The 25,952-nt window shown below is 40.6% G+C and overlaps 1 protein-coding gene across 3 annotated transcripts; it reads left to right on the plus strand.

Annotated features, from left to right (window-relative positions):
* The first annotated feature begins 1,746 nt into the window (after positions 1-1,746).
* LOC144989138 (uncharacterized) lies at positions 1,747-23,543 on the plus strand. 3 transcript variants are annotated; one of them, XM_078941229.1, is made up of 4 exons: positions 1,747-1,934; positions 2,033-2,281; positions 15,681-16,547; positions 21,061-23,543. In XM_078941229.1, exons 2-4 carry the CDS (start codon positions 2,110-2,112, stop codon positions 21,624-21,626), a joined length of 1,605 nt encoding a protein of 534 aa, XP_078797355.1. In that variant the 5' UTR covers positions 1,747-1,934; positions 2,033-2,109; the 3' UTR covers positions 21,627-23,543. The 3 variants fall into 3 exon arrangements, with proteins under 3 accessions (XP_078797355.1, XP_078797351.1, XP_078797359.1); XM_078941225.1 differs by having other exon boundaries at positions 1,747-2,281; XM_078941233.1 differs by lacking the exons at positions 1,747-1,934; positions 2,033-2,281 and adding an exon at positions 13,473-14,067.
* The last annotated feature ends 2,409 nt before the right edge of the window (positions 23,544-25,952 follow it).

Here is a 25,952-nt window from a genome sequence, read left to right on the forward strand (position 1 = left end):
GTCGATTATCCAAGGTTGGTATTTCTTCTGCTGAAAAAACAGCTGTCGTTCTGGGTTCAAAACCGTTTCTAGTCTCTTGGATGTTATGTCTGCAGACATTAGATTCAGGTCCATATCCTTCTTCAGCTGATATCAGCGGCACTGAAAGTTGAGATCAAGTTGTCTGCAGGTCAGAAATCTCTGCTGTTATTCAGGTGACGTCAGACGTATGGAGAAAGTGATGAATCCAGGTGTCATATTTCTTGAAATTATTTGGCTCTTTGATTTACTCCATGTTGTTTCAGACAACCGTAATCAAGCACTTCTCAAAGTTCTTCATGGTGTTCACAACCAGAACCTTGGACCGGTCCGGTGGACCGAGTGGTTTGACGTAAATCCTGCAGCCTTTAACCCAAGTGTTCTCAATCTGCTTACTCTTCCTGTGAAGCCGTGCATGTTTGGAGATTTCAGCATTCCTTCTGGTCAGATGGTCGTTCAGATAAGCAGCCAAACCTTTCAGGTTCTTCCTTTGGTTCATCAGAGCTAGCTTGTGTTTGTGATTCACAAACCTGATGAGGATCGCTGGTTTATCCGTCTCCTTTCTCCTGGGGAGCAGGTGGCAGGTCTCCATGGTATTGAGATCCAGGGAAATCCCTTTAGATGTGAGAAATGAATGTATTTGATGTTCCAGAGTCTCTCCACCGCGCTCCGTATTGGCACTGCTAGCTACGCTAGCGCTAGCATTAGCATCAGCAGTGCTTGCTCCTGCTTCGTTCAGCTTCGTTCGAGGCTTGATTGGTAATCCAGTGAGAATGACATTATTCATCCTTACTTGCTGTTCCACATCGTCCAGTCGTTTCTCCAGAATGTCGACCCGGTTTTCTCGTTGTTCGTTTTGAGTTCGAAATCTTCGGAACTCTTCCATCATTTCCATTAGCGGCGTTAGCTTAGCCGACACCTGATCCATAAAAGAATTAAGCGTTTCTTGAATGCTATCAATAGCCTTTTTGAGCTCTTCATATTCCTGGGTTTTCTTAGGGGGCATGGTCAGCTCTCTTTTTGGAGAAAATCAACCTTTTAAGTAATTTAAAGATAGTTGTATCCACAGAGAGGCACGCCACGCGCCCTGCCCGTAACCCGGAACCGGAAGTTCCAACCAAAATCAAAAAATCAAATCAAATCAAGAAGACACAGAAACTAGAAACAGCATTAAAATCTTAAGATCTTTGGAATGTTTGCATTCCAAAGATCATTAATTTTTTTTCACTTTTCTTTTATTATGTTAAATCTCAGTTATATACTTCATAAATGTGTTAATCTAATTTTAATTGAATTAAGTAAATTTCTCTATTGTTTTTTCACTGTAATAAGAATTTCCAAATTATTGCTTGTCTTTATTATTAACTATACAGTTTATTGTTTATTTATAGTTGTAATTATTCTCTTTAGAAACAGATTTTTAGGATCTTTTTACTTGAAATTTTCTTTTTTTGTTGTTTTTGTTTACTTGTTTGCTTAATAAATGTCTTTATTCATGACTGTAGTTTAGAAATACAATAAACGAATGTGATCAGGTTTAGTTAGTCTCTGATGGGGTTTGTAGTCAAATCTGAATCTCTCAAAATGTTTCCTCGATTATTTGTTTTCTATTTTTATTTTATTTTTTATTTTTATTTAATGAAAAATAAACTGTTTACTTTAAACTTTATTTGCCAGTCAAGTTAAAATGGCTTTTTTTTGCAACCATCGACATCATATGAGCGACAGATAACACTCCACACCAGCAGGTGGCGCTAAAGCACCATGACGCTGTTAGCCAAACAAAGAAGAAGAACAGCACGAGGCGCTAGCAGCGTTAGCTTGTTAGCAGGCTAGCAGCGTTAGCTTGTTTTCAGAGGTCGGCGTAGTTTTGTTGGGACGTTTGTGAGGTTTTTGGACAGAAAGGACGATACGTGGTTCGTGTGGGAACTCTCAGCATTTTCCAAAGTGTCGTAAATGAGTGAAGAAGTGTTGAACGAAAAGACAACGTGGATTGCTGTGATTGTGAGACTAGCAGATGATCGATCGGAGCTGCAGTGAAGAGGACGGCGGTGTTTGTGGGAGTTGGAGTTGAAGATCGGAGCAGGAACCATGTCTTCCCTTCAGTCTCTGAGAGAGTTGATCAGCGAGCGACTAGCTGCTGCTGCTGAAGAAATCTGCAGACTCTGTGAAGGAACCATCGTCCAGTACGAGGAGGAGCTCTGTCGTCAGCGCAGACTGCTGGATGTCATCTGGAAACCACAGCTGCAGCTCCACCACATAGGTATGTCACCTTCATCACACAGAGAAGACCTTTGAGCTTCATGCTTTTCTTTACTGCGGTCAAGTGAGCCGACATCTGTGGAAGTGTGGTCTCGTTAGCCGTCACTGACATTTAGCATGCGCGTTTACATCCTAGTTTACGGTACAAACTCAGTGAGCTGGAAAGACGGCATAAAGCGCTAATAATATCATCCATAAACTTGTTGCTGTATGCTGTTTCATGGTCTTATCCCCCTTCCCCTCCTACTATCACCCTCCTTCCCCCCCTCTCTCTAACGTCCCTCTCTCAATATTATTATTATTATTATTCTTATTACAAATTAATAACACCAGGATTTACAGTTGACGTAAACAAAGAGTTAGCGGTGATGCGGCTATGGCTAAAGCTAGCTGAAGCTTACCTTGGTAATGGTGGATAAACTCTTCGTGGACGAATTTATATCCCTTGTCCAATTTGTTTCCTTTAGTGGACGAATGCATCTTCACACTATTCATCACATCGGTGCTGGTGAACTTCGGAACACAACTCGGGCTCTTCGAAAACACTCTAGGCTCTGCCATTCCTCCGCAAGCGAAGCACAAACCGGAACTAGGTTTACACGTTGATGACGTACTTCCGGTTTTTGCGAAAAAGGTCTATTGAGGTAACATACATTAAATTTTTTTTAATATAACTTTATTGAACAAATGCAAGTATACAACATGAAGAACAATCAATGCAGCATACAACATACAATCAACATACAACACAAATAATGTTAAACAGCCAGGGGAGTCGATTCATTAAATATTTGCACAGAGTTACAAATTTCAATAGTTCTGAGAGCTTTTTTGTTGGAGGAAAAGGATATTGATTTTATGTAAAAAGTTACATCTTTAATGAATTGTGGGAAGTATGGTGTTTTATTAGTAAATTTACATTTATGTATGTAGAATTTTGCCAGAAGAATTAATAAATTAATTATGAAAAAAACTTTTGTTTTTTGGGGGTCCTGAGAAAACAAAGTAATACATTTTCCCATTTCAGGGAGAAATCTTTGAAGACATGAATAAAGATGAATCTACTGAACTCCTTCCAAAATCTCTGTGTGGACAAACAGTGCCAGAAAAGATGAGTTACTGTTTCTGGGTGATCTCCACAGAAACTACAATCAGTATTAATATCTTTTTTAAATTTTATCATGTAATGTTTGGCAGGGTAAATTTTATGGAGAATTTTAAAGGATACTTCTTTTACCTTATTTATTATTAAATACTTATGAGGGATCGTCCAGACTGCTTTCCAGTTGATATCTGGAACAAATTGATTCCAATAATTTAAAATATACGGGGGAGAGGTATAAATCTTTTGAAATAATCTGCGTATTTTTATATTAGTAGTACGCCCATTAGAGAAGCATATTTTTCCTACCGGTGACTCATCCGCGTTGGATATTGTATACCTACAAGAAGTTCAGCCACTAAACTTCCACAACTCTGTCATTTCCTTTCAGAAGCTCTGAGCTCCGTCTGAGTCTGCAGAGATGCTGAGCTCCTCAGCTGCTGCAGCTCCCACAGTCACATGAAGGTCTGCAGCTGCAGCAGGAAGTCCAGATGTTTGCAGCTGCTGCAGCTCCCACAGTCACATGAAGGTCTGCAGCTGCAGCAGGAAGTCCAGATGTTTGCAGCTGCTGCAGCTCCCACAGTCACATGAAGGTCTGCAGCTGCAGCAGTCTGGTGCTGTTTTCCAGTCAGTGTTCTAAAGTGATTCTAAGTGATTCTAAAACAGATTTATTTCATTGAAGCTTTTTTTCCTGAAAGTTGAAACGTTTGAACATTTTCTGCCAGAATTGATCCAAATTGTTTTGATTTGGTTGTTTTTTCTTTTCTACATTTGACCAAACCCAAAGTGGGAGGAGTCATCTTTCTGCAGTTCCTCTGAATGATGGACAGAAGTTGTAGATGTTCCACTAGAACAGTGTTTTCTTCTTCTGTGGATGTTCTAGTGTTCTCAGCACATTGGTAAAGTCTGCTGCATTCTCTGTCAGCTTCCATTCTCAGCATTTGGATCCTCAAAGTTCAGGAAGAAACCGGAATCCAAACTGCTTCCAGTTTCCATGTTTGGGATCTTCTGGACCTGTTGAAGGACACAGATTCTTTCCACATCATGAAGCTGTTCTTCTGAACCCAAAGGGCCCACAGTTCTATGCTGATGATGCTCTTCTTCACCAACAGCCTCTCAGATCACAGATGCTGCAGTTTGCTTGGTTTGCTGGAAAGCAGCAGCGCTGAAAGAGCCTCAGAGCTTCTCCAGCTGATGTCTTCAACACTGGGACTCCATCCCTTCTTCCATTCATCTTTCTGTCCGTTTGCTTTGAGGCCCAGATCCTCACCTGCTGCTGGCTTTGGTTCAGCAGCTGCTGACTGGAACGCTGAAGCTCAGAGCGTCCGGCGCTTTGATCTTCTGCACATTCAAGTGTGGAACAGATGCAGAGAAAAGCTCCAAAGTTCTCAGAGGAGCATTGATTCAGCAGATCTTTAGTTTCTGGAGACGACTTCAATGGAAGAATGAAAACCACATGGATTCAAGCTGAAACTCTGTCAGAGTCAATAAAGGTTTTTCAAAGACAAAGCTCTCCTTCACTGTCAACACACACAGATGATCAGAACAGTTCCACATGTGTCTGCATGTTCTGGGAAGTTCTCCGGTTCCTCTGATCACGGCTCCAGCAGCGTGTTTCAGGAACACGGATGATCCAGAACATGGGATCAGACTGAAGTCAGCAGCTTTCAGCTCCTTTTGGGCTTCAAGCCCAGAGAGAAGACAGAAATGTGAGGAAGGCAGAGAACATGAAGGCTTCCTGACAGCAAAGAGAAGTTGGAGCCAGAAAGACTGGAACCGGATCAGGACCGACTCTGGACAGTCCTTTTAGTGGTGGATCCAGACAGAAGCAGCAGAGACGTGAGCTTTGAGGAGCCACTCTGCAGCTTGACCCTCTCAGATGTCAGCAGCTGTTTGTGTCCTCAGATCCAGTCAGACACCAACATGTTCCTCAGAGAACAGCATGTCAGCACACACTGCACACGCTTGGATCCATGCAGACGTGTTTGAAGCCAGAGCTTCAGGCCTTCAGGCCTTCAGTGGATCTGTCCGTTCATGCTGAATGGGAGCAGAAGAACGTCTGTTTCAGCTCTGCTGCTTCAGCTCCACTCAAACTGCTGGGAACTCCAAACTCTCTCAGAGGAGAAAAACAGCAGAAAGCTTTCTGCAGCTGCTCTCACAGTGGATCTTCCTCTGTCTTCTTCAGCAGCAGATGATGAAGAGTCACTTTCTTCAGGTTCCTCTCAGTCCTGACCTTCATTCCTGATGGACCAAAGCAGACTGACAGCAGCTCTTTAGCTCCACAAAGAAAACTCTGCAGTTTCCCAGAAACCTTCTGAAGCAGAAAAACCAGGAGACTTCCTGTCTGTCTGTCTGTCAGTGTTGGAGTCTTCCTCCATCTTCAAATGATGAAGCTTTCTGCTTTGGAACCTTCCAGAAAGCCTTTTGAAAGCCTCCTGATGATGCTGGAGGACAGGGAGGAGTCAGGAGGATGCAGGAGCTCCCAGAGGAGGAGAGGCAGGAGGAGCAGAGGGAGCGGCTGCTGGAGCAGAAGCAGCTGCAGACGCACTTTTGGCTCTGGGCTTCAAACTTTGATCAGGAGGAAGAGGAGGAGCTAAAGAGGAGCAGGAATGCTGGGAGTGGGACTGGAATTCACACTGAATCCAACATTTAGGGACAAAAATGGCGTCTTCCAGAAAGAAATCCATGTTTCAGAAACGGGAACATTCTTGAAAGTCTACCCGGCAACAACTGGGGTTTGGATGAGGAGAAGAAGAAATGTTCCCATTTAGAGAGAAACCAGTTTCTACTCCATCCAGACTCTCAGCTCCATTTAGCTCCTGGATCCACTTTGGAAACGGTTTTTCACAATAAAAGCAGACATTTTAGGATTATCAGAGGTAAAAACTAACAACTAACTTTGAATTTGTTTTTTTCTTATAATAATAATTCCTTCCAGTACAGACGCCATCTGAGGTCCTGCATCGCCCTTTGAATGGTGGGCGTGGCCACTTTCAATGTTAAGTCAATGGTACAGACGCCATCTGAGGTCCTGCGGCGCCATTTGAGCGGTGGGCGTGGCCACTTTCAATGTTAAGTCAATGGTACAGACGCCATCTGAGGTCCTGTGGTGCCATTTGAGCGGTGGGCGTGGCCACTTTCAATGTTAAGTCAATGGTACAGACGCCATCTGAGGTCCTGCGGCGCCATTTGAGCGGTGGGCGTGGCCACTTTCAATGTTAAGTCAATGGTACAGACGCCATCTGAGGTCCTGCGGCGCCATTTGAGCGGTGGGCGTGGCCACTTTCAATGTTAAGTCAATGGTACAGACGCCATCTGAGGTCCTGCGGCGCCATTTGAGCGGTGGGCGTGGCCACTTTCAATGTTAAGTCAATGGTACAGACGCCATCTGAGGTCCTGCGGCGCCATTTGAGCGGTGGGCGTGGCCACTTTCAATGTTAAGTCAATGGTACAGACGCCATCTGAGGTCCTGCGGCGCCATTTGAGCGGTGGGCGTGGCCACTTTCAATGTTAAGTCAATGGTACAGACGCCATCTGAGGTCCTGCGGCGCCATTTGAGCAGTGGGCGGCGTGAAGGTCTGGCAGCAGCGTGACGGTTTGAGTGACAGCGGGTAGAAAACACATCAATGTAGTGAATGGATCCATGGTTCTCCTGAACTTCCATTCATTCTCTTCACCTGCTGGTTCCCTCTGGGGGCAGCGGGGTTTCAGGAAGCGTCCTGCCTGCTGGTGGCCAAAGGCGGCTTCACCCTTCAGTCTGCTGCAGGGCCCATGGAGCTGGAGCATTGATCTGGCTATGCGGCTCCAGGAGGAGAGCTGGCGGCCAGACAGAGAGCTGCTGCTGATGGAACGACAGCCTGATCATCTCCTGAACTTTAGCTTTCTGGTTTCCATGGACGACCATCAGAAAAAGGTCCCTGATTTGATTCTGGTTTGTAGTTTTCCTCTGGGGTTAACATGGGACAGCAAGCCTTCAAAGTCGGTCAGAGAGACGGAGAGACGGCGGAAGCGTCCGTCTTTCAGACTCATCAGGAGAGAAGATGACTGAACGGAGAGAATCTGAAGGATCCAGACATGGAGACGTGATTCCCCATGATTCTGGAGAACTCTGCATCATCCAGAAACCTGACCTCTCAGCATCATCCGTGTCTTCATGCAGTGGAAATGACAGAAACACAGACACCGCTCCATGTGGCCATCAGGCAGAAAACATTAGCTGGAAGCTCCTCCCACAGGCGGCGTCAAGCTCAGGAACACATTTGTGGACAGACGGCGAGCAGAGAATTATCCGCGCGGTGAAAGAGAGGCGGTCAGTGTGGACGCAGCTGAACAGAAATGTATTCATGTTCATTCAAAACAAAGAGGACACTTTTGAATAGGAGGCAGAAAGGGCAGGTGTTCAAACCCCCCTAGGGTCCTGTGTGTGCACGTCTGACCAGCATCAACCTGTTATTTCTGTTGGTTCTGATCCAGAAAGGTTTTTAATTACCATTTATTTGTCTTTAGTGTTCAGAGTTCATATAGTTTTGCATTTTTCAAGAGGTTTTCTGAACTTTTTGAGTTTTTCCAGTCTGGTTCTACTGGTTTTCTTTGAGTTTCTACTGTTTTTATTGTTGCTCCACGTGACCCAAAGGTCTCTGCTCGTCCCTGCTGTGCAGCTCTGTCCTTCCCCTCTGTCATGTGTTCATCCGTCCACATGAGGGCGCCGTCTAGGTCATGCCTGGTGAGCTGGAAGCCAAGAAAAGGAGGGAAAAATGGAGAAAATGAAAGACCTGAGGAAAGCTGCAGTTCAGCCTTCAGGAAGAAAAGTTTAGACCAATAATTACAGAAATAAAAGATAAAAAATGATTTTATAAATCTGAAAGTCACCAAAGTGTTTAACAAACTTTTTTCTAAAGTGAAAAGGTCAAATGTTTGTGTGTTGGAAGTCCCAACCTGACAGATGAGCAGAATAATAAGGCAGGCAAAGCCGTAACACTGCCCCCTGGTGGACAGGAACTCAGCAGTGCAGCTTCAGGATGGAGTGGCTTCCAACAGATCAGATCAACGTTCTGCTCTCTGCTAAAGAGGCAGAACGTCTCCTTCTAAGAAGAATCCAGAGTTCCTGATCACAAACATCAACTGAAGCCCAAATCAGAGCTGATCAGACTGCATGGAGCCCAAGCTCCAGAAAAGAGGAGAGAAGAAGAAGAAGAAGTCGTCCACATGAAGCTTCACCTTAGAGGAAAAGAGGAGCTGCTGAACTAAAGTACTCGAGTACTGAGGAAGACTTTCAAGCTCTGATGGATTCTGTAGAACATCTGGAACTAGAATGTAGAAAGTGCTTCAGTTCCATCAGCTGTCAGTCTGCAGCAGCTTCATCTGCTGCCTCCATCCTCTCTCTGTGAGTCTCTGCAGAGTTTTTCTGCAGCTGCTGGTTTTTCTGCAGCAGCAGCAGCAGCATCAGAGCCAGAGAGCCAAAGAAAGTGGAAAGTCTGAGAAGGAAGCAGCTCTGAAGCTCTGCAGCTGACGGTGCAGCTTCAGGACTCATGAGGAGGAGCACATGCACGGCTCTGATGCTGCTGAACGTCTGACTGAGATGATCCACATTCAGAAGAGAGTTCAGAGTGAAAGACGTGTGGAAGAAGAGAATCCTGAAGGTTTCTGTGCAGACATGAACTCAGTCAGAGAGCGTCTGAATGTTGGAGGATCCAGAAGAAACCAGGAGCTCATGAAGGTGGTTCTGTTGGAGCAGAGAGCAGAACTCTGATCCCAGTTTCAGGAACAATGCAGGCTCATGTTCTGGACTGAAGAGTTCTCCTGAAATGTTCTGTTCAGACTTCTTCAGGATCACATCTGTGTGTGAATGTGGAGCTTTGTCTGAACCAAGCTGCAGCTAGTTCACTTTGAAGCTCCTTCAGGCTCACACAGCAACAATGACAAAGACTGAAGCTGCTGTGCTGCCCTCTAGTGGCAAACATGGCATCTGCAGCACACATTTCTGCATTTCTGCCTGATCAGCATGAAGAATGAGGACATTTGGGGTTTAACAGTTTCAGGATCAAAAATATAGCAGCTCTATGAAAAAGAAAGAGCTCAGTCGTTACTTTGAACATGAAGAACATCTAAAGATTGTTGTTGACTGAAAATGAAAAACCTTTATGTCTCTGATTCTAAACCACAGTTTATGCAGTAAAGTAGAAACTATTTCTGTTAGAAAATGTTTCTAATAAAATATTTCACACACAGTTAAGGAAGAAAACTGAAGATAATTGATTCTGTGTCATCTCAACATTAGATAAACTGATATTTTTCTTTCCCAAACTGTTTTTTATTTAACAAGTCTTTATTGAAGAAATAGAAACAAGAAACAGTGAAAATGTTTGCTTTTATTTTGTTAAATGTCCTTTTTTTATACTTTTTATGGGAATTTAATAAGTATTGAAATCGAGGAAACTTCTCTTTGGTTTTCTCCACTTTATTTATTATTTCACAATTATTGCCTTTCTTTGTTCACTTTAAAGATTCCTATATCCATTATTATAGTTTATGAAAAGCTTAAACCAGGGGTGTCAAACATACGGCCCGCCAGGTGGTTTAGTCCGGCCCACACATGAAGAGTAAAAATCATAAGGATGTTTAAAAAAGAAAGCAACTTTCTAGTCCATTCCTGTGGCGAGTTATGATTTTTTTTAAAGGAATAACTGAAATGCGCAATTCCGCCACCAGGGGGAGCAAAGGAAAAGCTTAACAGGTGAAACAACATAACTCTGCATGTGCCAAAAACGAAACCTAAAAGCTCTGTGTCTGGGTAGACAGTAGTTTAGTAGTAGAGCCTAACCATTGTTTTGTTGCTATTAGAATGATCAGTAGTGACACCCAATGACCAAAATATTGTCAAAAAAAAAGGTTGAAGTGAAGTGCTGAGCTTTCCAGGAAAATGGAGTGTTTTATTTGTTCACGGAGCTTAATGCAAACCTGCATGCTTGGTATGTCATCAACAGGTTGCAGTGCTGAAAGAAAATAACATTCAGCTCCACTATGAGACTCACCATAAGGAAATCTGTCACCATTTGAGGTTAAGAAAAAAAACTTTTAGCAACTATTAGCTGGACCGATAAATAACCATCTGGATTTACTGCAGCGTGACGTCAGTGAGGGAGAAGTGAAAGCTAGCTACCTTATTGCAGACAAGTTGGAGCAAACATCCAATCCATTTTCTGATGGTGAACTTATTGAAAAATGCTGAAGGCTGCAGAATTCTTGTGGCCCAAAAAGCAGTCGACCTTAAATGTGAGTCTGTCAAGAATTACAATCAGATCCAACATCTCTGAGGAAACGTGGGCAGCAATATAGGAATCCAGTCATTTATTGTATTTTCAGTCACTATTGATGAAAGCACCAACATCACAGATATGTACAGCTGTGCATATTTATTAGAGATGATGAAGAGACCGTCACAGTGGAGTTTCTGGAGTTGACGGACACAACAACAGCTGATGACATAGTCAGCTCTCTAGTTACTGTGCTGGACGATGTTGAAGTGAACTGGTCACATGAAGTAATTTTGGTCACTGATGGCGCTCCATCAAAGGTCAGGAAGAAGGCAGGTGTTGCCACAAAATTCAGGCAGAAACCAGGAAACGATTCTTATAATAATGAATGCTAATAATAATGGACATTTCATTGTGTTTTGCACACTTGAATGACAGTAAATGTGTTTCTGCACAGGATTTCAATCCTGATATTGACGGTCTGGTGAAGTTTCAGGAGAGAAAGGAGGTTAACTCCAAACTCCGATGTTCACAAAAAGTGCAATTTTGTCATCGTTTGGACGTTTACATTTTAGGCAGATGTTTCATTTTTTTTGTAGCCCCTCTTGAATTTATTATCAGGATTGTTTCAGTGTCAGATTTAAAATATTAAACCAATATTTTTTAAAGTGAAATTAATTTTATTTAAGATCCATTGGCCTCTGTGAATGAATGTGTAATAAGAAATGATAAGGCTACCATGTTGGTTGAAGCATGTTTTCCAATTGAATAAAAAACAAAAACAAAGCTGTTATTTTGCCTTTACGCTACTGGTCCGGCCCAGTTGAGATCAGATGGGCTGAATGTGGCCCCTGAACCAAAATGACTCCAATGACCGACTGGCTTAAACAAATGTGTTTGAGGCTAGTTAGTCTGAGATGCGTTTTGGAGTTAAATCTGAGGACTGTGATGACGTCACACCAGCTCTCATATAGTTTACTCAAAACGTTTTTTTCTTTGTAGGTTTTCTTTTCTTTATTAGTTCATGAATTAAAACTGTTTATAAAAAATACTCATAGTGTTTTGAACCATTTTGAAATCCAGTTAAGCAGTTTGTACGTTTCTTTTTCAACAAAAGTTTCTGTGCGTAACCTGGAAGTAAACAGCACGAGGCGCTAGCAGCCAATGAATTATATCACGAGAGGAGACACGCCCGCTTGGGAAGCCTGGCCGACTGCGGCGGAGCGCGATGCCATCTTGCTGAGGTCGACGGCGCCCAAATGACAATGATTTCTACAGCCTTTCGTGGCATCTAAGTAGCTTTAATGTAATATATATTTATATATATTATACACAATATATAACTATATATATATATTATACATAGGTTGAATAGTAACTCTAAATTGTCCATAGGTGTGAGTGTGAGAGTGAATGGATGTGTGATTGAGGATATTCTACCCTGCGACAGACTGGCGACCAGTCCAGGGCATCCCTCGCCTACGCCCAAGTGGCCGGGATAGGCTCCGGCAACCCCGTGACCCCGAAAGGGAATAAACGGTTAAGAAGATGAATGAATGAACATTATATATATATATATATATATATATATATATATATATATATATATATATATATATATATATATATATATATATATATATATATATATATATATATATATGTACACATCATTTGTTGTTGTCAAATAAGAGAAACAGTCAGCCTTAAAAGCTCAAACTTTAATGAAAAATACGTAGTTGCAGGACTTCTTGAAATGAAAAAATTATTACAAATAATTTCTAAAAATATTTCCTAAAGATTTAGAAGTTTAAAACCTCTTTGACGTGTAATTTAAATTATTTAGAAAGGCCGAAATATAATTTAATAATAACAACAACAATAATAGATCATAATAAATCAATAGTAAGTCAATAAAATAAATAAATAAATAAATAATAGCAATAGGTAAATAATAAGTCAATAAATAATAACAATAATTAATCAATAATAAGTCAATAACCAATAAAAATTAATAGATTAATAATAAGTCAACAAAAAGTCCAAAAGTTAACAACAGATTTACCCTAAAAAAACTACAACAACAACAACAAAGAAAAACAATAGATTTATACTAATTCACGTTAGTGATCAATTAGTGTAACTCAGATGTTATGGTGTCGGGTTTCAATCAAACAGTCTGGCCTCTCATCAAAATCTGTTTCCACAAATGTTCTGAACATATCCAGACTGTATTACTAGTTGGTACCACAGTGATCCATCTGGGTTAGATGTTGTGATAGCTAAGGTTCACTTTTTCCTTAAGTCTGAGTCCATTGGGAACATGCAAGAAAAGTTCAGTCACTGAGTCAGAAATGCATAAATCTATATTACTATAATAGCCTAGTATGCTGTATACAGGGTTTAACACAATAAAATGTACATTTCTGTCGACAGCAAATTACACATACATCATGCAGCATGTTGATAACAGACCTGCAGCATCATGCATGTCAACATGTGTTCTATTAATGAAGCCCCTGCAGCCTTAAAAGAAAAAAAATATATATTACCTACCTGTGAAATGTTCTGCCTTCCTCCTTCGTGGACTCATTTATCTGATTTTGGCTGTTGAAACCCAAACAATGAACTGGCATTATGCAAAAAATGTGTTCACATGCACTCCCTGCATCAGTGACTTGACCTCACCAAGATGGCGGTGCTCCCCTCCCATGAGGAACCACTTGATGTCTCCTCTAGTGATAGAACTCACTGTGTTCCCCTTTCTCCATTTTGATCTAAAAATACTTTTTCTTGTCGAAATAGACAAGTCGCACCGAACTATCGTTGATATAAAAAAAAACACCCGTTAATACATTTATTTGCCAGTAAAGTTTAAAAAATGGTTGTTTTCCCCGCCATCGACATGATAATATAAGCGACAGATAACACTCCACACCAGCTGGTGGCGCTAAAGCACCATGACGCTGTTAGCCAAACAAAGAAGAAAAACAGCACGAGGCGCTAGCAGCGTTAGCTTGTTAGCAGGCTAGCAGCGTTAGCTTGTGTTCAGAGGTCGGTGGTGTTTTGTTGGGACGTTTGTGAGGTTTTTGGACAGAAAGGACGATACGTGGTTCGTGTGGGAACTCTCAGCATTTTCCAAAGTGTCGTAAATGAGTGAAGAAGTGTTGAACGGAAAGACAACGTGGATTGCTGTGATTGTGAGACTAGCAGATGATCGATCGGAGCTGCAGTGAAGAGGACGGCGGTGTTTGTGGGAGTTGGAGCTGAAGATCGGAGCAGGAACCATGTCTTCAGAACCTCAGGAAGGTTCTGTCAGAGAACAACGTTCTGCTGCTGAAGGAACCATCGTCCAGAACGAGGAGGAGCTCTGTCGTCAGCGCAGACTGCTGGATAGCAGCTGGAACCCGCAGCTGCAGCTCCTCGTGGTTGGTACGTTCACTGCTGCAGACAAATAGATCCATGAACGTCTTTGTTTTCCTCTGAGCTGCATCTGGATCCAAACTGTGTGGCTGGGTTATTATAGCTCCATTGGAGTTGTTTGCTATGGATATGTTTGCCATCACGCTGCACAAAACGTTCTAAGTTGCAAATAAAAAGATTAAGGAATTTATTTAAAAATCCAATAAGCGGTTTTTAAATATAAAATCGAAAAGCATTTTGAAGTATCGCTTTTTGAGTCATTTGATGCAGCTTCATTTTGAAAATGAAAAAGCATTTCTATTAATCCATTTTAATTGTCAAATTAGACATTTCTAAATGAATTATGCTACACATTTAGCAGAGAACATTTTGAAAATGAAATGTCAAATACTATTTTCATTATCATTTTAATTAAGGGACAGAATAAGCTGTGTTGAGGAAGGAAATGAAAAAGCATTTTGGTGGATTGCTTCTTCATTTTAATTTTGAGTCAAAAAATGCAGCTTTATTTTGAAAATGAAAAAGCATTTCTGGTTTTGACTTTTCTTTTTATTTATGCTACACAATCATATACTTGAACTTGACGTGACTCTGTGAAGAGAACAACTTTCTGATGACAGAGAGTTTGCGCTCAGTGTTTTTAAACACGCATGTGCAGTGACGTATGTATCAGAGGATGTCCGATTGGCCAATCTACATGTCAATCAAGTCCCGTACTTCTCAGTGAGAATTTTGATTGGCTGGTGGATTTTTAAGAAGTCCTATTAATTTTTTTTAAATCTTTTCTGGCCCGCGATCTACACTCATGGCCGGTCAATCGCGATCGATGTACTGAGCACCCCTGATCTACACGTTTTCGAAAAAATACTTTATTGAAAAAGGTGAAAAATATATTAACCGTTAGATATTTTAGTGCCCCGAGCGGACAAACGAAAAATAAAGTCTTGTGGTCCGTACTGCTCGAGCGAGCTGGACTGGGCCAGCGGACAAATGGCTATGTCGAGCCCTGCAACTGTGGTTGGATGCCTGTTAATTAGAAATTTGTAGTCTTAAGTCTGTCTTTTGTCATAAGACTATGACTAAGGTGTACTCATTTTTGCAACATGGGTTTGAATTAATTTGTTAGGAAATCAATTTTTTGTATGAAAATTAACAGATCCTGTTTGCAATCAATGGCCCACCTTTGTAGGAGTATTTTGTTATCTAGTATTTCACAGAAAATCTTGATTCTGAAAGGATGCTAAAGGTTTTTGACACATTTAGTGAGGTGTATTCATTTATGTTGAGCATTGTATTTATTTTAATTTGTCCCACACTGGACCATAAAATTATTAAAAATGTCATGAAAAATTTTAAGGTGCTTTTTAATTACTATTTAAGCATTTGTGTTTTGATTTCAAATTTTATTTATTTATCGACAATTTTAAATGAATGAATGACGCATTTATTCAATTATTTTATATTCATTTTATTTATTTCAATGAGTCTCTTCTGGTCCTCCAGACTCCTCAGACATTTTCTCCAATGACCACAGAGTTTATTGATGTTTGACGAAACCCAAAAGTCCTGGAAAATATAAAGGTATAAAGAAAATGTTTAAATGTTGTGTTTGTGTCATGCAGTCCTCCCCCAGCATTGGATGACTGAAGAGGAAGATCTCTGCAACCAGCAGAGGAACTTCAGAGTGGAACAGGAGGAACCAGAACCTTCTCAGATTAAAGAGGAACCAGAACCTTCTCAGATTAAAGAGGAACCAGAACCTCCACAGATGAAAGAGGAACCGGAACCTTCTCAGATGAAAGAGGAACAGGAGAAACCAGAACCTCCACAGATGAAAGAGGAACAGGAGGAACCAGAACCTCCACAGATGAAAGAGGAACCGGAACCTTCTCAGATTAAAGAGGAACAGGAGAAACCAGAACCTCCACAGATCAAAGAGGAACAGGAGGAACCACAACCTCCACAGATTAAAGAGGAACCGGAACCTTCTCAGATTAAAGAGGAACAGGAGAAACCAGAACCTCCACAGATGAAAGAGGAACAGGAGGAACCAGAACCTTCTCAGATTAAAGAGGAACAGGAGGAACCACAACCTCCACAGATTCAAGAGGAACAGGAGGAACCAGAACCTCCACAGATTCAAGAGGAACCAGAACCTCCGCAGATTAAAGAGGAACCAGGGGAACTCTGCATCAGTCAGGATGAAGATCAGCTTGATCTGAAGCAGCAGACTGATACCTTGATGGAGATTCCTACTTATGAGGAAGATGAGAACAGTGAAGCAGATCTAAACAATCAGCAGAGCTTTAATGTAACTGATAGTCAGGATGAAGAAGGAAACCAACATGAAGAACCAACATCAACTACAGATGAAGAGACAGATTCAACATCAACTACAGATGAAGAGACAGACCCACAGAACAGAGATCAGAGGAAGAGGAGGGACAGAAGTCATGTCCAAAGTGTGGCCAGCTCTCACATGTCAGCAGGTCAGTGTGACTCTGATCTTCATCTCCACACTATCGGTATGTTCACTTCAACAACGGTTCTATCTTGAGCTTCAAGCTCTCCAAACATGCAGTCCATCAACAGCGTGTCCTGGAAGAGTCTCTTCTGTCCCTTCCAGTTGAAAAGACAGTAGACATTGTTGGTCAGTGCAGCCCACAACATTCTTCAAATCAGATGATCTTAGTTAGTCCCTCCAGCTGACGACAAACAGGAAACCTTAACAGATCAAAGAGAAAATTGTTAGCAGATAAAAAAGTCCAATCTGTTTTGTCGTCTGTGGTTCTAAGTTTGTAGTTCAGTTCTTTTCAGCAGATTTCTCTGTCAAACCCAAAATCCATCTAAACCTCTTTGATGTCTCCATGTCTCCAATTCCAGACATTCAGACAGATTCTATTTCCAAAACGACATTTCAAGCTAAAACCCAAAGACAGGGTCCTGCTCATGGATCTGCAGACAGAAAAGATTCAAACCTGAACACATCAGTGAAAAACTGCTTAGTGTCAGAATTGTTCTCCATCTTTTCTGGACTGATTCTTCCTCCAGTGCAGCTTCATCTTCATCAAACTGCTCCTCATTGGTGGGTGGAAACACAACAGGGAGGTTTTTCTGTGTCCAGTTCAGCTCCATGAATGTTCAGGCTGTTTAATGTCAGTGATTTCAGTTCTGCTGAGATTTGCTTCACTTCCATAAGAACCTCAGCAGCATCAGGATCATTTTGTTGATGGTTTGTCTGTGGAATGACATTTCATCCTCATAGCTTCAGTGGAGATCAAGAGTCTGGAACCTTTAACACTAACAGAACCATTTGATCCAGTTTCTTCCAGACCAAAACCCAACAAGAGCCACAAAGTTCCACTTTACTGTTTAACAAAATACTTTTTATTTCTGTTTTTCTGGCTGTTAAGATGATCATTTGTTAAATGTAGCTTTTAAAAATGTCCAAAAAAAAGAATTATGACAGTGATATTAGAACTGTCATGATATTAATTTGTGTGATTAATCAATCATCACCTGTTATTAAGTAATTTTATTAATCTATTTTAATCTAACCTAATAATTGCTGTGAAAAGCCTGATTTTGAGGTATTTTTATTGAAATCTGTGACATTGTGGTGAAGAAAAAGATCTTAATTCTAAAAATCTTTTTAATGTTTCTTATCATATCAGACCTCCAACCTCTACGTTTACACCAACAAGGTGTATTTTTTTTAACTTCAACAATCAAAAAAACAAAAACAAAAGGCAAACCTCAAGTCTAGTCTCTAATTTAACACACGAAACCAGTAGGAACACTTTTCTGAGCAATCTAAAGAAATGTTGACCACACACTTCCTAACACTACAGTACATATCAGGGGTTGAACTAGCTTATCATGATTGGCTACTGGTTGCCCTAAAAACGTGACTCAGACCGCCGGACTAATCACTGTTGCCTGGCTCAAAGTGGTGATTTGATCTGTTGTTGTTATTACCTGCGTTTACACGGACAAAAGTAATCGGAAAGAATGCCTGATCGGAAGAAAAACACATCATATAAACACGCCGTTCGGAATATTCTCTCCAGATCAGACTTTTTCGGATCAAAAGTTCTTTCCGATAGAGATAGGTGGGTTATGCCGATTGTTCATCTGATGGTGTTGCATGTAAACAGTTCATTTCGATCCTGTGTCACTACTGCTCTGGTTTACGTCATGCATAGACGGTGCGGTGCTCCAGCTTTGAAGCACATACTGGACCGACCTGCTGCTCCGCGCCACCAAACTGTGTTTCTGAGCAGAGCAGCCGGAGTGATAGCTCTGTGTTCGAGGACAGGCTGCTGTTATTCCCACATATTTACGTGCAGCCAAGATGCAGATTGTGGCATTTCCTGCATGGATTTATGTTTTTTAAACAAGGCTAATGTTGTTAGCGCATGTTAGCCCACTCATAACCCTGACTTCTTCTGACTCCGTTCCACCACAAAAAACAGTACTGACCACACAGATTAAAAATAATATGATGATCTAACAGGTGCTTCATAATAAGCATAACAATAATAAAGGACGTTTAGAAGATCATCTTGTATATTACCGAGCTGCCAGCTATCTACTGTGTGGCAGTTTGTTTACACCGGGACTCATTTCTTTTTCCGGTAATTTCAACACTACTGCGCATGCCCAAATGATTTATTCTGACCAAAAGTGTGACCATGTGAACGTTTGTTTCTAATCGGAAAAAGTTTTTCTGGGCCCATGAACACGGTTGAATCTAAATCCGACCGTTGATCCGATCAAGATGTTTTGCACATGAAGCTGCCGCTATTGACAAAAAAGATTATATCAGAACATTACGTTGTTAGCTGCGGTATCTTTTACAGCTATTAAGAATTTTGAACCAATCATGATCCATTTTAAAAAAAAAAAGTAATTGAATGACATGCAGTTATTTTTGTTGTAGTAGGACAACAGGGTCATGATTAGTCAGTACAGAAAGTTTGGTGAAAATAGCTTCAGTATCTTCAGAGCTATTGAGCATCTTTATTATGAGTCATTTCTCTATTAAAATTTGATAAAATATATACAATAAAATAAATATTGACTTTTTTCACAAAGTATTGATTGTAGCATAAATATTTTCATGAGTCTTCATTACCATATAAATGTAGAAATTCATTTGTTTTAGAGAGATTTTTGCAGAATGGTTTTTCCTCGGATATTGCACTTTGTTGACAACGGTGTCTTGGCAGCTGTCTCTCTGCTGTGTCTCCATTTACACCTCAAGAGATCACTTCTCAATAAAAGTCAGGGGAAAAAACATCTTTTTTCCTATTAAATGTATTTGTAGTTCACTCAGTTGTAGCGTGCTGTGATTCACAGCAGCAGATTCAAGCAGTTGAAATCACTTTCTTGAGGTTGTAACTCTAATGAATTTGTCAGTTGTGGTTTTACTTGTCAAACTTTACAGCAAAAGATTTTTACATTCTGTTTTATGTTTTTAAGTTCTCACATCAAATCTTGAAGCTCGTCCATTTTGACAATTTTTACTGTCTGCGCTGCCAGCAGCACCTTTAGACTAACACGCACACATAAACACACCCACCAACACCACCACAGGCAAGTTTCTGACCTCGATTGATGGGGCCCCAGACTTCGGTCCTGGAGGTGATTTCTAAATAAAATGAATACAATAACAGAAATGTGAATGTAACTTTATTAGCAGCATATTCCTAACATAACACAGCTGGTGTTGTGCTGAAATAAGCCTCAGAGACTGTGCCAAACATTTACTATAGATGCCTGCATCTTTACAGTCAATAATGGCAAGAATCTAAAACATTTTATTTGTTTTCAGACTTTTTTCCTTTTAATAATTTCATATGAAAATAATTAGAGACAGAATCAGGTTAAAAGAACATTTTCTGTCAGTCCCTCTGTCCCCTTTCTGGTAAATCTGTCCTATTTATTTCAGCATGATTTAATTTGAGTAAACAGTTATATAACATTACAGACCTGTTTGTACCATTTATGAATTACTTATCTGCATTTTCATTTCCTTAAAAAAAACAAAGAAAATATTATCTTCTATCTTTTACTGGTTCAGACTATTTACTGAAACAGCTGTCCTCATGGGGGGGGGGGGGGGGGTGTAGGGGGCCTTTTTCAGCACAGTTTTATACTGTTGTGCTAAAGAAAACCAAAAATCTTATTTTAAAAATTAATTGTTTTTTGTTGTGCATATTCTGAATGATACTACAATATTTCTTATTGGTGCTTAAAGGCCTGTTCACACCGGGACGAATTTCGCCGGCGATTTTCGCCGACGTTTAACGCCTCGTGACTAAACAAAGGGCACCAATGAGAGTGTGCACACCGACGCGAAAAAACGCCACGCGTCAAAGCGTCAAAAAAAAAAACGCCTCGGGTTCGTTTTTTTTTTTTTGACGCCTCGCGTCGAAATCTATTCGACCAATGAGAATGGCGCTTTTGCACACGTGTCTGGAGCTTCTGTAGTTACAGTAAAACACAACTTGGGGGCGCTCAAACACAAAACTGCCTTGCTAACAACACATACCAGCGAAGAAGATAGACGCCAAGTAGCGTCTGCACTGCCGCGAAGAAATAATGACGGACATTCTAAAATATCCCCGAACCAAGCACCAGTTGGAGCTACTGGTCCTTGAAATATTCATGTTTTCTTTGTATTATTCTCAGAAGCGCGTAAATACTTGCCCTCTTCTTCTGAGTGAAAAGCGACTTTAAGAAGCGTAAAGTTGCGCAGCGCCACCTTGTGTACACGAGTATTTCTGTTTACATTAAGCGCCATCTAATGTCAGGGAATGAAATTGCATGTTCGCTCGGCTCATCGTCAGCGAAAATCGCCTGGGTGTGAACACAAAAAACGTGGCGAAAAACGCTGGCGAATAACGCCTGGCGAATATTCGTCCCGGTGTGTACGGGCCTTAACAATAAACAAAGTCACCACAACATATAAAAAGGCCTCTACTTGTGTTTCTGCAGCTCTCCCCCAGTGTTGGATGACTAAAGAGGAAGATCTCTGCATCCAGCAGAGGAACTTCAGAGTGGAACAGGAAGAACCAGAACGTCCACAGACCAAAGAGGAGCAGGAGAAACCAGAACCTCCACAGATTAAAGAGGAACCAGGGGAACTCTGCATCAGTCAGAATGAAGATCAGCTTGATCTGAAGCAGGAGACTGATACCTTGATGAAGATTCCTACTAATGAGGAAGATGAGAACAGTGAAGCAGATCTAAACAATCAGCAGAGCTTTAATGTAACTGATAGTCAGGATGAAGAAGGAAACCAACATGAAGAATCAACATCAATTACAGATGAAGAGACAGAATCATCATCAACTACAGATGGAGAGACAGAATCAACATCAACTACAGATGAAGAGACAGAATCAACATCAACTACAGATGAAGAGACAGACCCTCAGAACAGAGATCAGAGGAAGAGAAAAGACAGAAGTCATGTCCAAAGTGTGGACAGCTCTCACATGTCAGAAGGTCAGTGTGACTCTGATGTTAGAAAAAAATCCCAAGAAGACAAATCTTGGTAAGAAACGTAAACAATCTCAAAAAGAAGAGAGACTTTCCTCTATCAAGTCTGGTAAAAACTCAAGATTACTTAGTAACCCGTCTGACTACATGGAAACTGGGTCTGATGAAAGATGTTATATCTGTAAAGAATGTGGTAAAAGCTTTTGTGACAAATCTCTATTCAGAATTCACACAAGAATCCATGCAGAAGATGAGAGATTTTCGTGTTAAGAATGTGAGAAAAGTTTTAATTACATATCTCATCTCAAACAACACATGAGAACTCACACAGGAGAAAAGCCTTTTTCTTGTAAAGAATGTAATAAAAGTTTTAGTCGTGTATCTCATCTCCAAACACACATGAGAACTCACACAGGAGAAAAGCCTTTTTCTTGTAAAGAATGTGATAAAAGTTTTCGTGATGTATCTACTCTCAAAACACACATGAGAATTCATACAGGAGAAAAGCCTTTTTCTTGTAAAGAATGTAAAAAAAGTTTTAGTCGTGTATCTCATCTCCAAACACACATGAGAACTCACACAGGAGAAAAGCCTTTTTCTTGTAAAGAATGTGATAAAAGTTTTCGTGATGTATCTACTCTCAAAAAACACATGAGAACTCACACAGGAGAAAAGCCTTTTTCCTGTAAAGAATGTAATAAAAGTTTTTGTGATGTATCTAATCTCAAATCACACATGAGAACTCACACAGGAGAGAAGCCTTTTTCCTGTAAAGAATGTAATAAAAGTTTTTGTGATGTATCTAATCTCAAAACACACATGAGAACTCACACAGGAGAAAAGCCTTTTTCTTGTAAAGAATGTAAAAAAAGTTTTAGTCGTGTATCTCATCTCCAAAGACACATGAGAACTTGTAAGACTTTTTCTTGACAATGTAAGGATTTAGTGTAAACTCTAAATTCAAAACTTTTCTAATAAGAGGTCGACCTCTCAACCTCTGTACCAGAATCAGAATCAGCAGAATACTTTATTCTACAGGGGAAAGTTCTGTATCTCAAAAAATTTCTTTTTATTTCTTTATTTCTTTATTTTATTCCCTTTATTTCTTATTTTAAAATAAGTTTTTAATGCTCAAAGCTTCTGGGGTGAAACCCCAATGTTCTAATGAACTCCATAGCAACCTGAGCTTTCATTTCATGTACACAGAGCCACAGGCTGATGGCCTCCATACCATATTGATGCAGTAACTTCATTAGAGGGAGGCCCAAGTGAGTATTGAATGTGTAGAATTTACATTTTCTACAGACTTTCATTGTTTTGATGTGATATTCTAACTGCCTAGGACAGTTGTTTTGTTTTTATCTTCTCCACAATTACTAAACCACAATTATTAAAAGTAAAAAGTAAAGAATCAATCCATTTCAATCTTTGTATACTGATACTAGACATTGAGTTTTACTGCTGACAAAATATGTACAACCTTTTTACAAAATGAATTATTTTAGATGTACCTGTAAATAGAATTCTTTTAAATAGAGATAAAACTTGAATGTCTTCATTGCTTTTGTAGTTTATGCTAATATGATGTACACATTGTCTGTGTGTGTTTCCACGACATTTGAAATATTTTGTTTGCATCTTTAATTCTAACACTTTTACGTGATCAGTGAACATTTCACTATTATTTTAGCAAAAGTAGCAACTGCAGTGTATGCTTTGTTAGGTCAAGTAACCATTTAGTAGAGATGGGTATTGTTAAGATTTTATCCATACTACTGTTCTTATCGATCTGCTGCTTTTCAATCCGGTATTCTTATCTGTGTTCTTATTGATACTTTTCTGTGTAAAAACAAGGATGTAGAAGACAAAAAACATACTTTGTACATGAAAACCTTCTATTTTAGAACCATTTAAAACATAATGTATTAATGTAGCGTCATTTACAACACTAAAATAAAATTATCAATAATTCCTAATTTGTCTTTGTAATATTTTTATACACTTTCAGGGAGTAGTTCACAAATTCTTTTTCTTGTTTCCCGCTTTGGAGAATTGGAGAAGGTAAAATGTTTACCCCCCCACACACACAAACACACACTGTGAAAAACTGTGACAAAATAAGCCAAAGCGATTCAACTTTAATACCATATCAAAATCTTCAACAGTCCTGCTGCTGGAGACTGGAAAACATCAAATAAATGATCATTAACTTTGTAAGAACAACAACATTGAACCTGTGTGCAAAACAAACAAAAAGTTTTGTTAATGGCAACAGCAGAAAATCTGACAAAGATGGGATATAGATTGGAAGCAGAATGCCCCCAGCTTTCGGCCCCATGAGTGGATGCCCCCTCTCCACACCCAGCAGAATTCAGGGAGTGTGTGTGCTGTAAACCTCATCCTCAAGGTGGAGTCTGACGTGATTTCAATGAACTGATCCTCCTCAGCAGATCTCAAACCAGCAGCTGCTGCTGCATTAGATGGATCTGTCGGTCAGTCGTATTGAGCTCTGTTTGTCTGGGAAATATTTGAGAAAGAATCCTGGAAGGGAAGAAATGTACAAAGTGAGTAATCCTTTATAAAATGTAAACAAATTAAAAACCACCAGTCTCAGATCTTTAAGATTAACGTTTAATTTCTTTATTAATTTTTTCCTCTCAAGTTTTTTACTCTTAAAACGGTGACTGACTCCACGTGTAAGCGCCTTACATCACACGCCGCTCCCCCCCTTCCTGCAATGTGTGAGGTCTGTTTTTAGTGCACTTGCGCACGCACACTCACATCTCACAACACACACTTTTTTCCATTCCTCAACAAATTTGATCACAGTTGCAGAAGAAGCAAGGTGTAGGTATTTTAAGGGGCGACAGTGGCTCAGGTGGTTGAGCAGGTCGTCCAATGATCGAAGGGTCGGCGGTTCGATCCCTGCTCCCACCAGCCAAATGTCGTTGTATCCTTGGGCAAGACACTTCACCCTCCTTGCCTCCAGTGTGGCCTCCACTGGTGTGTGAATGTGCATGAATGATCCAGGTGATGGTCAGAGGGGGTGTAGGCGCGAAATGGCAGCCACGCCTCTGTCAAACTTTTTAAGTGAAAATATGAAATATTTGCTGCTTTTCAATAATTTTTTACTCTATGAAATATATATTTTTTTGCTTTCAAAAACTTTTTTGTTTTTAAAAACGTTTCTTGCGTTTGCAAAATGCATGTTTTCGCATGAAATGTGTCAAATCTCGCTTTTTTCCTATCTTTGATTTTACTGAGTTAACTTTCAGCTTGACGTGACAAAGCTGCCATCGAACAGCTGCTGATTGGTCCAGAATCTAACCAATCAAATTGCCGTATTTATCTAACATGGTGTCTGCTACAGAGGCTCAAAAACTGAACCAGTTCTTCTTACCCTCAATTTTGTCTTTTTGGATGAAGACGTTTAAATTTTTTAATAATATTAACAATAATTCATACTTTTTCTTTTTTTAGCATTGGTTAATTTTTAAGTAAGATTTGTGAATTTATGGCTGAGGATCTCTGAAACTGTAAAGTTTATCTGCTGACATTAAATCAACATGCTGGTCAGACGTGCACACACAGGACCCTAGGGGGGTTTGAACACCTGCCCTTTCTGCCTCCTATTCAAAAGTGTCCTCTTTGTTTTGAATGAACATGAATACATTTCTGTTCAGCTGCGTCCACACTGACCGCCTCTCTTTCACCGCGCGGATAATTCTCTGCTCGCCGTCTGTCCACAAATGTGTTCCTGAGCTGGACGCCGCCTGTGGGCGGAGCTTCCAGCTAATGTTTTCAGCCTGATGGCGACATGGAGCGGTGTCTGTGTTTCTGTCATTTCCACTGCATGAAGACACGGATGATGCTGAGAGGTCAGGTTTCTGGATGATGAAGAGTTCTCCAGAATCATGGGGAATCACGTCTCCATGTCTGGATCCTTCAGATTCTCTCCGTTCAGTCATCTTCTCGCCTTCACGCCATCCAACGCTCAAATGGCGCTGCAGGACCTCAGATGGCGTTTGTACCATTGACTTAACTTTGAAAGTGGCTACGTCCACCGCTCAAATGGTACCAGAACCACTGAAGAACGGACCTGCAGAATCCTCACAGCAACAGCAGGAGAACATTCATTCTCAGTCACACTGTTGCATTCTGGGAAGGAAAGCTGGAAGACAGGGCTGCTCCATCCTGGTCCTAGAGATCTACCAACCTGCCTGTTTTCCAGATCTCCAAGCCCTGCTAGCTGCTGATTGGCTCCATCAGATGTCTCCAGATTGTGACTGGATGAACACACCTGGTCCAGGTGATCAGCAGGAAGGAGTGCAGGGAGAGCTGGAGAACAGGCAGGTGGTAGATGTCCAGGAGCAGGAAGGAGCAGC

Source organism: Oryzias latipes, chromosome 2 (genome assembly GCF_053564925.1).
Source record: "Oryzias latipes strain Hd-rR chromosome 2, Olatipes_Hd-rR_3.1".
In the NCBI taxonomy this organism is placed as follows: Eukaryota; Metazoa; Chordata; class Actinopteri; order Beloniformes; family Adrianichthyidae; genus Oryzias; species Oryzias latipes.